General features: G+C 39.9%; 1 protein-coding gene across 8 annotated transcripts in view; it reads left to right on the forward strand.

Annotated features, from left to right (window-relative positions):
- LOC107560662 (pro-neuregulin-2, membrane-bound isoform-like) overlaps positions 1–20,877 on the forward strand; it is a 100,337-nt gene that overhangs the window by 24,450 nt on the left and 55,010 nt on the right. Inside the window, exon 1 of one of the 8 annotated variants that reach the window (XM_016244904.1) lies at positions 13,863–14,111. The exons of the other annotated variants lie outside the window; for them this stretch is intronic. Within the exon in view, the coding sequence (XP_016100390.1) occupies positions 14,027–14,111 (85 nt within the window). The 5' untranslated portion in view covers positions 13,863–14,026. Of the gene's footprint in view, positions 1–13,862; positions 14,112–20,877 lie in introns of those variants that run through there. 8 annotated transcript variants of the gene reach the window in all.

Genomic DNA, 20,877 nt, shown 5'->3' on the forward strand with positions numbered 1-20,877 from the left:
TTTGCAGCGACTTTCTTCTTGCAAGATCGGCAGACAGGGTGACCGTCCTCGTTTAAATTGCCTTCAGGACTCTTGTAAAAGCCAAAATACGACCAGACCACAGATTTGGTCCTCTTAGATGGCTGAAAAATCTCCCGAGCGCTGTCACTGCCTTCTGCCATTTCGTCTTGTGCAAAAAAAACAACAACATTGCATGCTGCTTCTGCGTCAGACTGATGCTGGCTGGACAGGATTTACCGCGAGTTTTCAAAAGCGCGATAATCAAACACGGTTTTGATGATAATTAAATTTTAAATGGTAATACTAACCGTCAGGGCATTTTATCGTGATTTATCGTGAAACCGGTAATCGTTCCATCCCTAGCTGGAGTACGTCGAAAGACGATGATCTCGTATCGACAATAGCCAGAGATATTGTCAAAAACATCAATGTTTGCCAATATTAAGAGAATTTGGCATTTCCAATTAATGTAGGCCTGTTACATTCTTATTTTTATTAGGCCTATTATTATTAAGAAGTTACTTTTATTATATTAAAATTGCAATTAATTTGCCCCGCAAAATTACCACATAACTGACGCGCTGCGAAGATAACAAAAGATTAGGCTATTTACTCTGTTAAAACGTTTTAAAAAAATGTCTTTTAAAACAGGTCTATTATACAATGAATTATAGGCCTTTAATTAAAATATTAACACTGCAGTCATTAATAAAAATCAATTAAGTAAAAATCTTAGCCTATATTTCAAGCACCGACTTTCAAAAACAACCCGTTTAACATGAAATACGTTTCTTCTCATTTTTTTCCACTATGTATGGGCCACAAGAGAAATACTAAGGGAATAAATGAAAACAGTTAGCTATATACCGTTATCAGCATATGTTGAAGTAGATTCGTCTCTCATCGTCTCTGAGAGAGAATATGCGCATCAGATGCCGAAAGCTCCATCATTACTCCGTCATTCCATTTTTACTTTCACTTTCTGCATAGTGAATGGACTGAGATTAAGAAATTCACCGGCATAACTCTTGCGCAACCTTTGCACGTTGCTTGTGTGTGATATCCATTGGCTCGCCTTCATGGTTTAAAACAGAAATATTTCCAACACTGTGACGTAACCAATTACCCCTGTACCGAACGTACCGAACCGAACCGTGACACCACTGTGTCATATCGAACCGAACCGTGAATTTTGTGAACCATTACACCCCTACTGATTACATGTAATCTAGATTACGTAATCAGATTCCAAATATTAAGTGCTTGTAATTAGAGTAAATTACATTTTAAAATACTCATAATCAGACTACAGTTACCTTTTTATAGATTACATGATTACATATTATTCGCACTATAGCAATAAATTATTTGTAATTTATTGATTCTCCCTAATTCCTCTTTATCATCTTTGAAATTTTCCTTTCTAAAATAGCCTGCCACTTATATACACTCAGAAAGTCCAGTTTTGTGGACATTCACACAGAGATCAGTCATTAGTCAGGTGCTACACTGCATTTGACAATTGGATTTACAAAAATAATTTCAGGTTTAAGAAGTGTTTCAATATTGCATCAATTACTGATGAACACATTCATTTTAATTGAATTCTCAATCAGTAGGTTATTTAACTGTCTATTATTATGTATTACTGAAAGACCTTTGTCTTTCAAACTCATTATTTATATGTAATGCAGACATTCGCAAACTTTTTGTCATCTGAACCTCTTTTACCTAATGTATTTACTTTAAAGGGGTGGTCAACCAACTGTTTCCGAAGGCTTGATTGTGCTTATGGGGGCACTGTAACACATGTTCATGCTTCGTTTTCAAAAAAAAATATATATATTTTTCATATATTTTACCACTGTTTCCATTCTCTGTTGACTTCCTGATTCTATGAAGCCCCTTCCTCAGAAATACGCAATGGGCTCAGATTGGTTAGCTGGCACAGTGTGTTGTGATTGTGTGCTCCCAGGGACAGTTTATGAAATTTTAGGGTTTGTGATATCACAAACCAAGGAAAAAGCTTATTGTAGTCCCTATCAGCTGTTTGTAAAAGAAAATATCTCCCTTTGCATTGAACTTTCCAGATGTTGTTTATGCTCAAACAGGAACATTACACATTAACTAAAGTTAAAAAAGTGAAATCATAATCAAGGACACCTTTTATATGTAATGCAGACATTCGCAAACTTTTTGTCATCTGAACCTCTTTTACCTAATGTATTTACTTTAAAGGGGTGGTCAACCAACTGTTTCCGAAGGCTTGATTGTGCTTATGGGGGCACTGTAACACATGTTCATGTTTCGTTTTCAAAAAAATATATAAATATTTTTCATATATTTTACCACTGTTTCCATTCTCTGTTGACTTCCTGATTCTATGAAGCCCCTTCCTCAGAAATACGCAATGGGCTCAGATTGGTTAGCTAAACCAAGGAAAAAGCTTATTGTAGTCCCTATCAGCTGTTTGTAAAAGAAAATATCTCCCTTTGCATTGAACTTTCCAGATGTTGTTTATGCTCAAACAGGAACATTACACATTAACTAAAGTTAAAAAAGTGAAATCATAATCAAGGACACCTGAGATTTTAAAATAAATATTTTAATAATTAAGTATCACATTTGCGTGTTCACAGTTCTCTGGGATTGGTTAATGGTCATAGTGTAGACATAGGTAAACATAAAATATAAAAACATTTTAGTAAGTGTTTTAATTTGATTGTTGTATTAAAAATTATTTAAATTTTACATGATTTATGATTTAATTAATTGTTAGCTTTTCATTAAGCTCACAAACCCCCTGATGTTCCTTTATGAACCCCAGTTTGGGAAACCTTGATGTAATATAATGTTTAATACACTTCATGTTAATTACAATGCATTGAATATATTTTCTTGCACTTTGTATTTTTACATCATAATGGTACAAGATTATTCTATTTAAATCAATGTGATAAACGAGTTAGGTCAAAAGTAATCTAAAAGTAATCTAGAAGTAGTCTGATTACATTACCTAAAATGTGTAATGTAATGGATTACGTTACTGACAACAATTTTTGTCATGTAATTTGGAATCAGTAACGGATTACAATTTGTAAGAAATCTTCCCAGCTCTTTTTGCATGGTAAACCCAATGGTTAATAGAATTCAAAACAAAATACGAGTTGCTAACTTGCTACAATTATTTTTACTGTAAAATCATAATAAATTCATATGTGAATCTGAATATTAATATACTGATTTAAATTTTCGGCGGTGAAGAGGTGAACTCGATGCGGTTGGCTGGACCTGTTTCCAGAACAAGTTGTCATCGGATAGGTTGCCAGCAAGAAAGTAGATGCATGCAGGATGATTGCCTTCTCTCCTTGTTTCAAGATGCTCTCTGGTATTATTGATGCTTGGAAAGCTGTTTCTCTCTCTAACTCAATGCTAGATTTATCTGAGGTGAAAAAAAAGAAGAGAAAACATTTCAGTGATTGAAACAGACTTCGATTGAGATATTGCCTCTGTATTGATTTACCTCCAGTTGTAGATCTTGAGCACTGGCTTGAGCTGAGTATCTGGGCAAAGGTTGTACATGTTCAGAGTGTCAGCAGAGATGCAGCTTACCGTAAGTCTTGCTTTCATTCCTGTCTTATATTAATCTCTGGCCATGCTGTTGATGTCATGTTGAGTGGCCCAGACTCTGGAGTTCAGGAGCGTGTCTATCTCCCCAGGAAAACACACGCGCGTTCCGTCTGGCTTCTCTCATTCTGTTGTTGAAAGATAGTTAGCACAGCAAAAATCATTTTCTTAATCAGTAATTTTGTCTCGTATTCCAGTACAAATATCTAAACATCCTTAAACAAGATAAATTTATTTTAAACTTTTAAAATTTAAACTTAAGTTAAATGAAGTAACTTATTTTATTTATTTATTTATTTATTGCATTGAGTGGAGAGTGAGTAAACAAAAAAAAATGTAGGCCCTTGCAGAAAAAACTTGGTGTGCAAAATCATTTAAACACAGTAGTGGCCCTGTAATTTGCTCTTTGTGAATTCAACATGTATGTGTGTCCATATTTTGCTATTTTTTTTATTCCTTGGATGCTGTGGAATGCAAATCCTCTCCCCCGCATGGTTCAAGGTCAGGGAGCGTTAGGACTGAATGCTCCATATCCCGCAAACAAAACTGCTCTGCACACAACCTCTTTTGGCCCAGCATTCCCAAACCTTCCCTCGCAGACTGTCATATTTCCATGAATTATGCTTTTTCATCTTTTCTAGGCTGCAGCTCAGTTTTGCCTGGGCATCAGCTTTTATCCAGGGCTCGGTATGTTGTACGTCATTTATTTCCAATTCAATTCATTTTTATTTATTTATTTTTATTTACTTATTCTGCCCAGACCACAAAGAATAGCCAGTTCAAGATGGTGACTGAGTCCAAATGAGACTTCTGCTGTCGTTGGAACAGCAGGGTTTGTATCTGTGACCGGGCCGTCTGCCTGTCACACTGAGACGGCCCAGTTGTGCTCCAGGTTTCCTGTACCCCCCCCCTTCCCCAACAAAGGAGCTGGAGCATGAAGGGGCCATCCTGCGACTCGTACCCGGGGGCCACACACTTGATCTCGCACCAGCTCTCCCCTCAAATTATCTGAGGCCCCTCTGAAAGAAAAACTCAAGCCATTGGTTTTCGACCAGCAGAGCCATCGACTCCAGAGGACACTCGCCGCTAGCACAACTCTGTATTTTTCAGGAAGGCCCTGCTACACTGGAAGAGAAATTGAGAGATAAGCCGGGCCTGTGATAAGACGCAGCTCTTCTCGTAGAAGCGAAAACAGAAATGCAAATGACTGGTGTGTGTGTGGTGTGTTTGGGGGGGGGGCATGTGTTTTTTTGGTGAGCATAGGGCCTTTTGGCTTCCTCACTGTGACATGTTTGTGCTCTGCTCCAAGTACATTCTCCAGATAAAGGATGAGCTGAGAGCACGCAAGGAATTTGATTTGATTTGAAGAATGCGTAGCTGGGAGCGGACGTGTGTGTCTTTGTGTGCGGAGGGGTATTGATAAGAACTGGACCCTTTCCCATGAGCCTCCATTTCTTCCAAATGTCACTACGCCAGTTGCCTTTTTTACAAACTAGACCAGATGAGGCCAAAAAAGAGCATGCGTGCGTGCGTGCGTGCGTGTTTGCGTTCTGCCGAAAGGGCATATATACATTTGTTTCAATTGACTGGTGTTTGGCTGGTTGTGCGTTGGCCCGTTTCTGAATGCTGAACAGCATGCGTATGTGTTTGTGTTAACGCTGCAACGGCAATGTGGGCGCTTGTTTGTTAAACTGCGTGAGAGTGTGTGGGAGTGTGTTTGTCTGTTCTACTGAAACCGAGAGAGAGAAAGAGAGCAAAAACATGGACGGAGTAGATCTCTCCCTGACACTATCTCAAAAACAATCTGTCGCACATTCGGGTGAGACTTTAATGCATGATCCGGAGACTGCGGTATATCTGAGTGCCACTTGTTGAATGGCAGACTTAAATAACGGGGTGGAGACTAAAGCCTACCACATAATGCCGCTGTTTTGTGGAGGCAGAGGTTTGTGTGTTTACCTTTCAGAACGTTGCCCTTTCATCCTTGTAGAGTCAGTCCTGTTTGATCGTCGCTGACAAAATAGGACACGATGATCTGCACAAAAGGCTGTTTGGTGGATGTCGTTGGGTTATTACACTTCAGCTGAAGTTGCCGTACTTATGACATCATAAGAAAGCAATACATAGTCATTCTAGCTGGCTTATTGCTGATTAATGAGATTGCTGAGATCATATGTGGCTGGAACGCTAGAAATAACAATAGGGTATATAGAAGAAAGAGAAATATATGTAGTACAGACCTAGAAAAGTTAATGTATTATCATACTGTATATATAGCTCAGATAATTTTGTTTGAATGCACTCTTGGCAAATCCGAGCATAGTTTGAGACATTGTTCAAGGTATATTTCAAATATGAAACAGAACTGTCAAAAATGACCCCCAAAAGACAATTGTGTCATAATTTACTGACCCACTTTTCAAACCTGGAGGATTTTCTTGCTTTTGTGGAACTCAAAATAATGTTTTAAATGATTTTGTCCATTCAGTGAAAGAATAAATAAAAACACTGAACATAACTATTATTTTTTGGGGGCAAACTATTCCCTTGAAATCTTCAATAAAAACTCTAGAGTAGAAGCATGTTAGATTACCAGGGTCTTTTCCGAAAAGCAGGGGACTTATGCTCTCCACTTGATGTAGTGATTGTGTAGGAGACAGAAGATATTAAAGATATTTATGATTTTCTTTCTTACAGTTTGCCATTTATGCACAAATGTAAACAAGCAAAGAGAGATAGGAATATACCTTGAAGTTGATTGTTAAGCCAATGCAACATTGAAAATCTATCTTTTATTTAAAAATTCCAATTAACTAAAAAAAAAAAAATCAGACTGTACATCTCTCACCCGCAGTATTGTTTTCAATTTCATAAGAAAGCAATACGTAGTCATTCTAGCTGGCTTATTGCTGATTAATGAGATTGCTGAGATCATATGTGGCTGGAACGCTAGAAATAACAATAGGGTATATAGAAGAAAGAGAAATATATGTAGTACAGACCTAGAAAAGTTCATGTATTATCATACTGTAGATATAGCTCAGATAATTTTGTTTGAATGCACTCTTGGCAAATCCGAGCATAGTTTGAGACATTGTTCAAGGTATATTTCAAATATGAAACAGAACTGTCAAAAATGACCCCCAAAAGACAATTGTGTCATAATTTACTGACCCACTTTTCAAACCTGGAGGATTTTCTTGCTTTTGTGGAACTCAAAATAATGTTTTAAATGATTTTGTCCATTCAGTGAAAGAATAAATAAAAACACTGAACATAACTATTATTTTTTGGGGGCAAACTATTCCCTTGAAATCTTCAATAAAAACTCTAGAGTAGAAGCATGTTAGATTACCAGGGTCTTTTCCGAAAAGCAGGGGACTTATGCTCTCCACTTGATGTAGTGATTGTGTAGGAGACAGAAGATATTAAAGATATTTATGATTTTCTTTCTTACAGTTTGCCATTTATGCACAAATGTAAACAAGCAAAGAGAGATAGGAATATACCTTGAAGTTGATTGTTAAGCCAATGCAACATTGAAAATCTATCTTTTATTTAAAAATTCCAATTAACTAAAAAAAAAAAAATCAGACTGTACATCTCTCACCCGCAGTATTGTTTTCAATTGCATCGAATTAAATATAGAAAATACCCTGCTTAAGGTCTATACTGAGGATTATGATTGCGATCATCCTTGATGGTATAAACGGGATGAGCCATAGTATTATGACATCCATCTGTGAGGATCTTGGATTAGGCAAGTAAACCTTAACACAAGATGTGCAACTGGTTGTCTTGTATTTTACTTCATTCCATTTGGCTTTACCTGTGCTTGTTTGTTCTGTCATAGCTCTTAGCAGACATGTGAATGCTTCTGTGATCCGATGCACCTCAGTTAGCGAAAGCTGCGAAAAGGCATCTAGCAGCACTTGCCGGGGCTAAATTGTACCCTATTGGCTGCCGTGTTGCTATGTGTGTTACTATATGTCCTGTCCTTTCCTGGTGAGATGAATCTTCGATAACTTGAGCACTCATCATGGATACGCTGTGATGGGGACGCATCTCAACCCGCGTTTCTGCCATCCTTTCATTCATAAATCATTCAAACACTGGCTGAATTGATTGGCCGTTGCAGTGTGTAGAAGGCAGGGTATACAGTAGGGGTGGGGCTAAACTGTGGCAGGTCTGTGATTGACAGCTGCATGATGGTACAACCTGGCAGCTTAGAAAGTGAGTGTGCAGTTAGAATGTCACTCTGCCTGTGAAGCATGCTCTCTCGTTGCCGCCTATTTCTCTCTGCAGTGTTTCCCTGCGGATTGAGCAGAGTCTACCTCATGGACGTCTCTGTTTTCATGTGGTGCAACGTGTCTCTCTCTCTCTCTGTCTCTATCTCCTGCCTTGTTCTGAATGGTTTCCATGGTGATAGCTGTGCACAGCAGAAACAGTGCAGGACTGAATTCACACCATCTCACCATTAACCACCTGAACGTACACGCATGCACACGGGGGCAAGGTTCTTTATGCTTACACACTTATCCCGATCGTAGTCAAGCATATGCAGGTTGCCTGTGAACAATTTCTTCCTCGGTCTCTGTTGCACGCAATGCATGCAATCGCTCACGCTCACTCTGCCTTTTCATTCACACGTCTTATTGTTTGTGGTCACAAACACAGATGGTTGTTTACTACAACACACATGGCAGTTCGGTTAGAAGTTCAATGGCTCATCTGCCCAAAATTTGACCACTGCAGTGGTACAACAGGGTCCTGCTGACTTTGATTGGTCAAGCTTTTGTGAGCGCCTCGAGACATCCGTCTGATGGGGCGGATGTCTCGGACCCCACACTCTGCCTTTGCGCAGATGAGGGCACCTGGAACCACAGATCCTTCCTTTATCATTACGGATGTGTGTGATTTTTTTCAGATTAAGAGATTAAGATTTGACCCTTTTCCGACCCTTAAGGAGCTCCGCATTAGAAACATGCCCTGCTCCCAGGCACCGGGCCTGGGCACCCTGATCGTTCACAGATGGTCTACCTACAGACTAGTTCAAGCTGTCTTCAAAATTTAAGGTGGGGGACAGGCATGGGCCTGATTGTTCACATCTGCATCCAATGATTTTGTACCCAGGTCTCATTTAGAATCAGCACATCCTCACTGATGATGATCCCAACAGTTCTACCCATTGAGGCACCACCAAACGCAACTGTTGGCCATTTGAGCAGCTTGTCGAAATTGACAATGCATCTGTTTTCTTCAGTTTATCCTTGCCTCTGCAGTGCCTCTACACCTCACGGCTGCCCTTGCTTCACCTCTCAGTCAAGTCAACAGGCGAGATTTAAGCGCAGGGATCTGCATCCCCTTACCTCCCACTCAGATCCACCATCTCCCCACACACACACACCATGCCCTAGGAGAAACATGCAGATCTAAACAACCAGATGGGTGTTTAAAACCATTAGGTCTCCAGGGCACCTGGAACCACAGATCCTTCCTTTATCATTACGGATGTGTGTGATTTTTTTTCAGAGATATACCTTCAAAGAGATTAAGATTTGACCCTTTTCCGACCCTTAAGGAGCTCCGCATTAGAAACATGCCCTGCTCCCAGGCACCGGGCCTGGGCACCCTGATCGTTCACAGATGGTCTACCTACAGACTAGTTCAAGCTGTCTTCAAAATTTAAGGTGGGGGACAGGCATGGGCCTGATTGTTCACATCTGCATCCAATGATTTTGTACCCAGGTCTCATTTAGAATCAGCACATCCTCACTGATGATGATCCCAACAGTTCTACCCATTGAGGCACCACCAAACGCAACTGTTGGCCATTTGAGCAGCTTGTCGAAATTGACAATGCATCTGTTTTCTTCAGTTTATCCTTGCCTCTGCAGTGCCTCTACACCTCACGGCTGCCCTTGCTTCACCTCTCAGTCAAGTCAACAGGCAAGATTTAAGCGCAGGGATCTGCATCCCCTTACCTCCCACTCAGATCCACCATCTCCCCACACACACACACCATGCCCTAGGAGAAACATGCAGATCTAAACAACCAGATGGGTGTTTAAAACCATTAGGTCTCCAAAGATAAACTCACCGATCTCGTGAAATGCCAGCAGTGTCTCGGGGCGGTGTATATGTGTGATGGAGTGCAGGTACAGCGGGTGGCTGGTAGAGGGGGAGGCTGGCTACACTTATCTGCTGTGATCTTTAAGGAAGTTAAGAGGGGGTGCAGCAAATTGCATAGATGGGGCCTGGTGAGGGTACAGGAGTGGGAGAGATCCAGGAGAGTCCAATCCAGGACTTTTAAAGGGGTGGCTTCACATTCTCTTTATTTACTCTTAATGTCAGGCATCCCCACCCACCCGATCAGAGCAGCGAACGCCTGGGGGCAACCGATGTTGAGAAACAGCAGATGCTACAGTATGTCATGGATGAAAAGAGGAACACTTCAGAGCCAGGAGAGGGAAAATGATGGGAAGAGACCTAAAGACCGAATAGAAGTGGGAAAGCACGACAGTGCCCCATTTTTGAGTATTGTCTCCTATATCTATTGTTTTTGTTTGAATGGCTGTCATTACGTCGAGCAACTCGTCCATGTCACACCACAGTCTTTAATTTCACCTTGAGCTGGAGGGCTTCGTGCTTCTTGCCAGGTGGATGGTACACAGCAAAAATAAAGCAAAACAAGACGCTGATACACCCAATGTTTTCTCTTTCTTCTCCTTTTGTTCCGCAACTCCTTGTAACAGCATATTGCAACATAGCACTGGTGGTATTGTATCCCGTGATGTCAGCCCCGCCCACCAGAAACGCTCAATACCTGTGCAGTAAATGTAATGCATTCACTTCTGCAGTATGGTAGGGCAAATCTAACACAGGAGCCTTACTGCATTTCATGGAGGAAATAATCTTTTAAGGGAGTTCCCCTCTGAATGAACAGCAACTGTATTCGGATACCTGCAGATCTCACAGTTCTGCATGTGTATGTATACACGCATAGGTGCCAGAGAGGAGAGCGCAGGTTGGGTAACAAGTCCCATCATGCCTGGCAACGAGGGGAGGGTGACCCACAAATCCCGCTCAGTGTCATTACCGTTGACAGATTCACTCACCGCAAAGAGCTGTCGAGAGGGAAGCACTTCCACACATGCACACACACACACTGTTTATGCCTACAATGTGGCACTTTGATCTTCTCTAAAGTGGAGGCTACACTGCATGTGTTGAGACATGCCAGTTCCCGCCCCCTTGGACACACACACACACACACACACACACACACACACACACACTCCCACCAGGTAAATGATGACATGGCTCCAAGGAGGTTAGAGTCATGAGAAGCCCCGTGGCGAGGTCTCGATACCACAGCACGTTTTGTGACTCACCACATACGGCACGTAATCTTCCACTTCCTCCATCATGCTTTCAATCTTGTCACCATCTTTCTAACGTTTCTTCCAATCCTGCTTGGGTTCTGGCATAACCCCCAACCGTCTACCTTGTATTGATGAAATGTTACTTTGTACTCTGTGGTGGAGACGGAATTATGAAATGCCTCTATTTTTGGGATCAAGGTGCTGGTTCCATGAGTTTTTTTTTTTTTTTTTGGATGACAGGAGGGTACGTTGTTGCATTATTATGAATAGAGGTTTGTTTACAGAATGACATCATGTCAGACAGATTTTGGTCTTTGTGCATCTTGCTAGATGAAAATGGTGATACAAGGTTGTTTGGAGGAAACCCTTATGAAGACACTTTTGATACTGTATCTCACGGCTCTTATCTGAGCTTTGGTGCCTTGCTTGGAGGCACAATAATACAACATTCAATCATACGGATTTGAACCCGTAACACCGTTTCCGCCAGCATTAATGTTATCTGGGCTTAGCGCTCACCCTTTGATTGAAGTGAAACATGTGACAGTCTTCTAAAATATTAATTCTTTAAGTGTATCATCATTGTTTGTTATTTCAAAATTGAATTCCATATGGGCCCTGACAGGACATAACTTGTATGCTACAAAGCTCATAATTCATAGGAGACTTATCAGCGTTAGTCATAAGGGATAAGAGGCCGTGAAATTAATTGTACTGTATGTGTAGCTTGTTTGCTACACATTGTAGAGTTCAGCCATGTTCTTCTACCATCTTTCATTCCAATGCTGGTGTCATATAAATGGCAGTTGAACTGTTTTTCCAGTTTAACTCCTATTCCTTCCTAGTCATTTTTTGGGGGGGGGGGGGATGGAAGTAGAGTGATGCTGACACTGTGTTTTATTTATGATGGCCTCTGATATTTTCATCTCAAGAATCATGTGATTGGATTCCTGCCAACCAGTGCCCCAAGCTTTTAAATGGACCCTTAAAAACTGTCCGTGTGGGGCTGCTAGATTTAGTCCAGATTTATTCCCATCATAACATCTTATGTTTCTTTCTTTCTTTCTTATTATCTTTCCTATCTTCCTTCTTTTTTTGTTCATTCATTCTTTCCTTCCTGTCTTTCTTTTTTCCTAACCTTCTTTCCTCCTTCCCTCCTTCATTCCTTTTCCATCCTGTTTGTCTTCTAGCTATGGTTGCTTCTTTTTCATCCTTCCACCCATTATATCTTTTACCTTCCTTCCTTCCTGTCTTTCTTTTTTCTTTTTTGTTTCTTTCTTTGTTTCTTTTTTCTCTTATTTGTTTCTGTCTGTTTTCTTTCTTTCTTTCTTTCCTGTCTTTCTTTTTTGTTTCTGTCTGTTTTCTTTCTTTCTTTCTTTCTTTCTTTCTTTCTTTCTTTCTTTCCCTTTCTGAATCTGTCCTCTGCACTTCAATAACTGTCTGGTTCAGCTCAGCTACCAAATCTGACCTCAGAAGACTACAGAGGGTAGTCCGGACTGCTGAGCGAATCATTGGTACAACCCTTCCTTCTCTCCAAGAACTGTACTTATCCAGAGTGAGCAAAAGGGCTGGCAGAATCACTCTGGACCCCTCACATCCAGCACACTCCCTCTTTGAACTGTTGCCATCTGGTCGACGCTACAGAGCACTGAGCACCAGAACGACCAGACACAGGAACAGTTTCTTCCCTCAGGCCATCCATCTCACGAACACTTGACAATAACCATGGAACACACACTATTTATTCACTCATACACTTATTTATCTAACACTCATACTCAGCCTACACCTCAAATTTGCACATAATATACAGTACCTGTACATACAAAAAAAACTGTCTATTGTAATATACCTGCACACACAATTGTCAATTTATATATTTTTATTCCTTATTTACTTTTTTACTATTTTTATTTTTATTATCTGTGTTTTTTGTTCTGTCACTGTCATTCTGTTACACTGTGGAAGCTTCTGTCACGAAAACAAATTCCTCGTATGTGTAAACATACCTGGCAATAAAGCTCATTCTGATTCTGATTTCTTTCTTTCTTTCTCTTTTTTTCTTTTTTTTCTTTCTTGTCTTTATTTTGTTTCTGTCTGTTTTCTTTCTTTCTTTTTTGTTTCTGTCTGTTTTCTTTCTTTCTTTCTTTATCCCTCTCTCTTGTACCTGCTGCACAGTCATTGGAGGTGTAGCTTTGTGGCATTATGTTTTCTGTGCTCTCACTAGGTTCCTAGTCTGTGATTGCGTGCTCACTGCTGGGATTCCTGACGACACTATCAGGAACGTGTTGTGACTCGTTTACAGTAGAGGATGGGAAACTGGGAGCAAAGAGGGAACAGAGAAAGAGAGCAGGAGAGGCAGAGGGGGACATTGGGGAGTATAAAAGTAATTTTAAAGATTGTTCTGTATCATGTCGCACATGCATAACTTTCCAAAATCAAACATTTTGGCATTATGGTATTTTGACCTTTTTGTGGCTGTGTCACTGAATGCTTTTGACTGAGTGAATGGTTTTTGTCTCCAATAGTGCTAGAGCAGTGTGTGGGGGAGAGATCTGCCAGGGGTCAGCTTTACAGATCAGCTGAGGCTTCTGCTGCCCTGAGACTGTGAGAGAGAGGTGGAAAGAGACAGGAAGGCCTGAGCACTGTGTTGTCTCCAAGCATCAGCTCCAGGGCCTGGAAGACACTGAAAGATCTGAAAGATCCAGACAGGGAATAGTTAATTGCTTGACAGCAATGGGAAATGCCTCCCTTTGCTCCCTCCCTTTCTTCCCCTCCCCTTCTCTCTCCCTCTCTCTCTTTTCCACTGTCTTCGCTTCTCTATTTTCTGTCTCTCTCACCATGCTGCAAGTAGGTGTTTCCTCTGTGATGTGAGAGAGTGAGTGTATATAGGAGCCCAAACGCTCTGACAAGTTCAGAGTCTCAAGTGCGCCAGTCACACTCCACATAGGACTACTTGTATTTTCTTTCCATTGTGGATTTACATTTTTCACTCTTGTTTTGGTACTGACACAATGTCAGAGGGTAAGAAGAGGGAACGGAATGGGAAAAAAAGAGGAGGAAAGAAAGGACGCAAGGAGAGCAAAGATCCCACAGAAGGTAAATAGAAAACATACGCAAGGTGTGTGTGCCTGTGGCAGGAGGGGGTTTTGGGGTGTGAAACATGTGAAAAAATCTCTTTCCCTGTCTTGTCAAAGCTTGCTGCATATGTTTGTCACACAGATGGACCTCCTAAAGCAGTCAACGTGTAGCAGCATATCTAGCCTTTGTGGCGTAGGTACACAATTGTTGCATTAATGTGTGTTTTGCGTGCAAGCCAGATCCCCATCCAGTTTGGCGTGCTACCTAAAGTCCTTGATAAACTCCTATTCCAGTTTCTTATGTCACAAGCGGTAATGGCTTTTCCCAGCAATCTCACCTATGCCACTCACCTGATTTCTGCATATTGTCGCCTAATGAGCTGCATTGTTGCTGAGATTCGGCCAAATTGTGGGCTGCCTCCCAAAGGCTCTCGTTCCTCAAGTACCTTTAAAGGACTTGCTCATATTTCTGTGCCGGTGTTAGGTCTCTACTCTTCTGCAAGTGGCTGCCACAATGTTTCTCCACTGGATTGCACTTCAGGGAGATGGTTGTTGCTGTGAAACCTTTCAAACGTCATGGCTTAGATTTTCTTGAATGAGGGCTGAAGAGCACAAATTCCTTCTCTTTTGCTCTACACTGCTGCAAGTCATGACTTTTTGAGGTCAAGGAGGGAGACACAGCGGGAAAGAGGCAAATCCCTTTTTGCCTGGTCACATACCCCATTGCGCTAGTTTATGATGGGATGTTCACCCTTCTCATAGAAGACTCCCATCTTTCCCCTGTTCCAGGGAGCATCATACCCCTTCCAGATGGCATATGCCTCAAAGATTTGTTTTGTGTAAAATGTCTTTATTTAAGTTGCATGTTGAGGGTGGTGTTCCATACCCTGTGTTCCCCGAGGCTTGATTTCAGGGGGACTCTGAAAGATAGAGTATTGTGTACAGCTTTTATGTGGTCCCAGTTTCTGTCGTGTAACACGCTTGACCTCACAATACTAACACAGGTGTAATTTAACATAGTGTGCTTGTACTTGTGTAAGACATAACACTGTATAGACTGTGGTTTTCTCGCCTGCCTGTGGTCACAGATATACGTCAAAGTGTGTGTGATGTGGTACAGAAGAACAGTTTCTTAGAGCGATGTTAATCACCTGTGCTGTGTCTATGGAAACAAAGCGCAGCTGTGAATAAAAAAAAAGTGCCCAGAAGTTTTATACAGTGCCTCTTGAGAGAGAAGACATTTGTGTTAACCCTGTGTGTAGTTGTGTTACTCCGGTTTAGTTTACACTACACCTTCTTGCTAAATTTAACCGGGTCCTGATTTAGCTCAGTTCTGATTTTGAAATGACATGAAAGAAAAGCGGGAATCATGAGTGACTTAACAAAGTGCTTACTGAATCACAGAATACGCAGTAGATAATTCTGAGAAATTACATGTTTTACACTGTGATCTATTTAAAAAAACAACCAAAAGGATTTCAAACTATATACATATTTTTGAAGTGATTGATTGTGCTAACATGCGGCTAAATTTGGCATACGCGCAACGAAACCGATTGCCAAGACCACACATGCATATGGCTTTCTGTCATTGTGTCTGAGTGATAAACCACGTTTTTAGTTTATACACAAGAATAATCTGGAAATTGTTCAATGTTTCTGGATATGTCGACACAGATATCCTGCTCAGTTTTGTGATTGTGAGCTCTACATAACAGTTGGTTTTATTTAGTCTTTTAAAAAACTGTGGCTAGATAGGAACTGCTGAGACCTGAACATGTTCCACATTTTCTCTTCAGGTCTCTTCAGATTTTCTGTGATAATTTTGAAGTTGGAATTATCTTGTTTATATTACGTGTTTAAAGGAGGAAGAGGAAACTATAAAAGGGGTTTTATGTGATGAATCATATATTTACATATGATTCTTATTTTGGATATTATAACTGTGGTGAATTGTATCTGATCGGCAACATACGGGCAACACGTTGACCGTGGCTGTTTATGACGGTTGAATCACACATCTTGTCAAGCCGCAAGAGAGAGCACAGCATCTCCTCAGGCTATGGATATTTACTGTTCCTCAAAAACAGGCTTTGCTATCTGTAACAATGCATACGTGTGAATCTTGTGTTTGTGTGGGTAAGAGCTGGAACATGCTACTTGTACAAAAGGTATATCCCCATGTGAGGAAATATATTGGACATGTTAGGCATTCCCATGACAGGACGTTTTGCATTGTTTATTTTTGTACCACTTTTGGCATTCAGAAGTGTTTCTGTTTGGATGAGGATATTAAAGTGTTTTAGGATCATATTTGGCACAAAAGGAGCACCTTCTTAAATGAGTTGTAAAGTAAGCATTCTGTCAAAATTTTTCAGATTTGAGGGACATATTCAGTACATGATCTTGTCACTTTTTTGTGTGGTATTTCAGTGCATATACAATTTTGTTCAATAACCTTTAAAATGCATTGTATTAAAATCAACTAACTGCATTGACATTTCAGTAGAAACAGCATTTTTTATGTAAATTTGGTTTAGTATAGATTACTCATCATCGTAATTAACGTTACGATGATACGTCATTAACGTAATTTCGGGAGGAGTACGCCCATCTAATCTTCCAGTTAATATCCAAGTATAAAACCAGCCTCTTACCTCTTCCATTGTTAGTTCTTTCGGCATACCTCCTCCTCCCCATCTCCTCCTTTTTATGCATATTTATTTATTTATCTTTCTGTCTATTGGCGGAGCTCGAATAGAATAGTCTCTCTGAGCCCTCCATTGCAGACATCAAGCCAAATCTGTTTACCACTAATGCTAAGATTATATGGGCACATGAACTCGTGAAATCAGTTTTGGGGGTAACACATTACAAGTAACGTGAATTTTGTAATCAGATTACTTTTTTTCATGTAACTATTTAAGTAACACATTTCTTTTTATTTTACAAGAAAATATCACAGAGTTAATTTTTCAAATAAGTAACACCAGTTACTTTGTTTTCCTATTTATTGACTGACAGGTCTCCTGTCCCGATGTTGGGCGAAATCGGGAGTAAGTGCAGAGGCGTTTTATGCGCTGTGTAAACATGATGGTTACTGTAGCTCTAGACTAAATGTGAACATGCATTTACTCATCTCACTTGCACCAAAACATATTCTCTATTTCTCAAAATGAGTAAAAACCAGTGAAATGCAAACTCAGAATATGACGCAATAATTAAATGTTAAATAACACAAATATCCTTTAAGTATTTAATCCCAATTTATTAACCAGTGTCTTTGCTGCTGACCTTCGATGATCCAATTCAACAATACGAATAAGCAAAAATGACTTTAGTTAAACATTGCTTTTGTTGAATTCACATCACATCTGTTTGATTGCTGACGTAAGAGTGTTGGACTGCAATACAGAATGGCAGAACATCAGAAAGGTCTTTTTTATGCCCTTCACTCATTTCACTTTTGGTGTAAAAGCACTTTTACATTTGCTCAAAATATAACTTTTTATATTAAAACAAACAAACAAGCCCAGCCCAGATGAGAAAAAGTAATGCAAAAGTAATGTAACGCATTACTTTCCATAAAAAGTAACTAAGTAATGCAATTAGTTACTTTTTTAGGGTGTAACGCAATATTGTTATTCATTACTTTTAAAAGTAACGTTCCCTAACACTGATCCTTATACACCAAACTCTATTTGTTTAGTATGATAATGCATGAAACTATTTGTTTAGTGTGATAAATGTCAAACTATTACTGATGGGAAATAAAATTATTACAATTTACTTTGCTGAATATTAAATGTTGATCAAATGACGAAGAACAGACACGACTGTGTTGTCTGCATTTCAAAGCACATATTCATATATGTGCATCACAGTTGTGCAGGAATGCAGTACAATACCGGTAAAGTATGCCAAATTGCGGTGGTTTGCTGCATCCTCCACAGCGGAAAAGACCTTGTGCCATGCAGTATATGCTCACCACTGAATATTTGCATAAAATATTTGCATAATTCCTTGAGTGAACCAGGTGCTTAAACAACAGACGATGCTTGCAGTTCCTTCTTAGTGAATTCCCCCAGAATATTTATTCAGTATGTTGGCGATTAATTTTGCATTGACAAATGAAAAGAAAAATAAAGTGCCAAATTCCATTGCACAAGCATATTTCTCTGTTGTGAAATATGTCTTGATGAATCAAGTTGTATGTGGCTGTTTTATACCAAGCACATGCTTGCTCAATTGCAGTTGAGGTTGCAACTCCACTTCAAAAGCTGTTTCATAATGATATGCAAACCTGTTTTGATATTATTTCATGCACTCACTTTGCCAAAAGTGAACTCTTAGAAAGAGAAAAACTCTTGATTGTATTATTTTAAACGTACATATAATTAGTATGGATGAAAGGGGGTTGATTTTTTTCAAAACTGAAATCAACTGCAATAAAGAAACGTCTTATTAAACTTACTATTATTGTTAATAATAATAACAATAATGATAACAACAACAATATATATATTTTAAAATTACTATCAAATAATATAGTATAACACTAGTTATATTTATGTTGTGCTGATTTTCTTAATTTTTTTATCAGGAACTATATGTCCTAAAACATAGCTGTATAATCAAAATACTGCTAAAATAATGCTTAAGACTGTCAAAAATCCAGTGAATTGCTTTTGAATCAAGAACACACACATGCCACACACCCGTGTATAAAACATAAACCTTCAGCACAGTGTTGCACCTTACGCTGACAGCTATTGCGTGAGGAATTTTCTTGGAATACTGAAACTATGTATCCAAACAAGATATGTGTCATAACATGAAAGTGAAAATAAACGCTCGCTTCCTTGGAAACAGCGGGAAGGCAAAAGAACTGCGATTTGTGCCGTGGCTTGATAGCAAAGATGTGCGGTTTATACATTTTTCCATAATCCTTCCCTTTCTCCTAACCACAGAATGATTTCGCCAGCTTAAACTGAGCTTTGGCACTGTCCCTCAGGTTATGCATTTCCAAACCATTTCTGAATTACAGGCAGGGCCACCGAGACCTTGTCATGCGTCTCGTAAAAGTGTGACAGTTGTGTTAAAGCTCTGATGAAATACGCTAGGGGGGGCATGGAGAAATAATCTACATGCTCAGGAAGTGCAAACAAACATTCCCGCCACAGTAGCAGAAGCCACATTGCTGTTAAATGAGCAGTAAACTCTAAGAATAATGGTTTTCCATCTCTGCTGGTTATTATTCAGGCTGTGTAGTGCTTTATTCTTCCTCAAATTGAGACAAGATAATGCTTGATGTATCACGCACATGTGGCATTAGTTATGACTTGCCATTTAAGTATGATTTGACAGTTTTCAGCTCCTAGTTTAATAAACCCCATACTTCTGTTCGATCTTCTTTATGAGGTTGAATACTCTAGAATGACTCTGTCATGGTCATGGAGTATGAGTATTACTTTGCAGTTGGGAAAACATGAAGCGAACAAATCAGACACCCCACCCTTCTTATCTGAACACGGGCAAGTATCACCCTGCATATACAAAAGCAACTCAGAACAAGATGCCTCATGTCAGTCATTCTCTACAGAACCCTCACATACACGTCATGTGCTTAACCGCGACCTTCTCGACCCCCGATTCGGCCCCAATGCAACCTACTTAGGCATTATGCGCAAGTATGCATCTATCACTCGCACTTTCTTCGATAAAGTGGCAGCAACGGACGTTGTGCAGTGTGTAATGCAAAACACACACTTACTCTGCTTGAATTCGTCATAAGCTGTGTTGCACAACACAGTCAATTCAAAGGCATGCTGAGTAATGATGCAGGTGCCCTGAGTTTAGGGTGAGTAAAAGTTACATTGTGGTCAGAAAAAAGTCCTTTGCTTACTCATCCAGCTTCTAGACAGATGATAAAATTGGTTTATTTCTCATAAAGGCTCAGACAACAAAGTTTTTTTTTCATGTGTTGAGTATCATGAAATCAAACTCCAGTGACTTTTTCTTTTTTTCTCAGTCAGTGTTGATGTTTGTTTCTTTATTAAACATCTTCAACTTTTCTGTTTAATTAAAAGAAAACTGTGCTTATTGAATTCAAGGGGTTTTCAGGCGATTAATCAGAACGGTTTCATTCAGCACAAATATACAGGGAGATTACAGTGTCTTTAAATATTTGTACAAAGAATCGTGTTGCTGGCGCACTGTATCCCATCAGTCTAATGGCCTCCGAGGGGTAACGACAGCAGTGAGCATTAAATGGTGTGGAGCAGAACCACATCGGACATTTGGTGGTTTTTCTGAGAGAATGCGCATCACTAGAGGCTGTCATGGGAAACCTGAGATGTTATTCGACTGACAGTACAATCCAAACATTGTGCCAGAGACTGTCATGTTACTTCAAGCTACGCAACATCAGAACAGACTGCATCATTCAGCCATGAAAGCAGACGTTCGGATAAAACAGCTGCCTTTACTGGGACAGGGAAGTGGGACAGTTGTTCCAAAATTAGGATGACTGTTGGTTATTTTAGCAACCTCTGTTTCTAATTGATGTTAATGCTTGTGTATTCTCATCTGTTTATTTTTTGATGCTTGCTATCTTTTGCAATAATAGCTTAAGGCTTTAATTGGGTATTGATCATGTGCGTTGACAAGTAATAAAGAGGTAGCCATTGTAAAAGTGTAAGTGCCTCCATGGATTCACTTTGGGAAGCCCCAAAGAGCTACACAGAATCCTGCCCCAGCCTTGGGGCAGCATGAGCCTTTCTCTC

Source organism: Sinocyclocheilus grahami, unplaced genomic scaffold, assembly GCF_001515645.1.
Source record: "Sinocyclocheilus grahami isolate Dianchi unplaced genomic scaffold, SAMN03320097.WGS_v1.1 scaffold738.1, whole genome shotgun sequence".
NCBI lineage: Eukaryota > Metazoa > Chordata > Actinopteri > Cypriniformes > Cyprinidae > Sinocyclocheilus > Sinocyclocheilus grahami.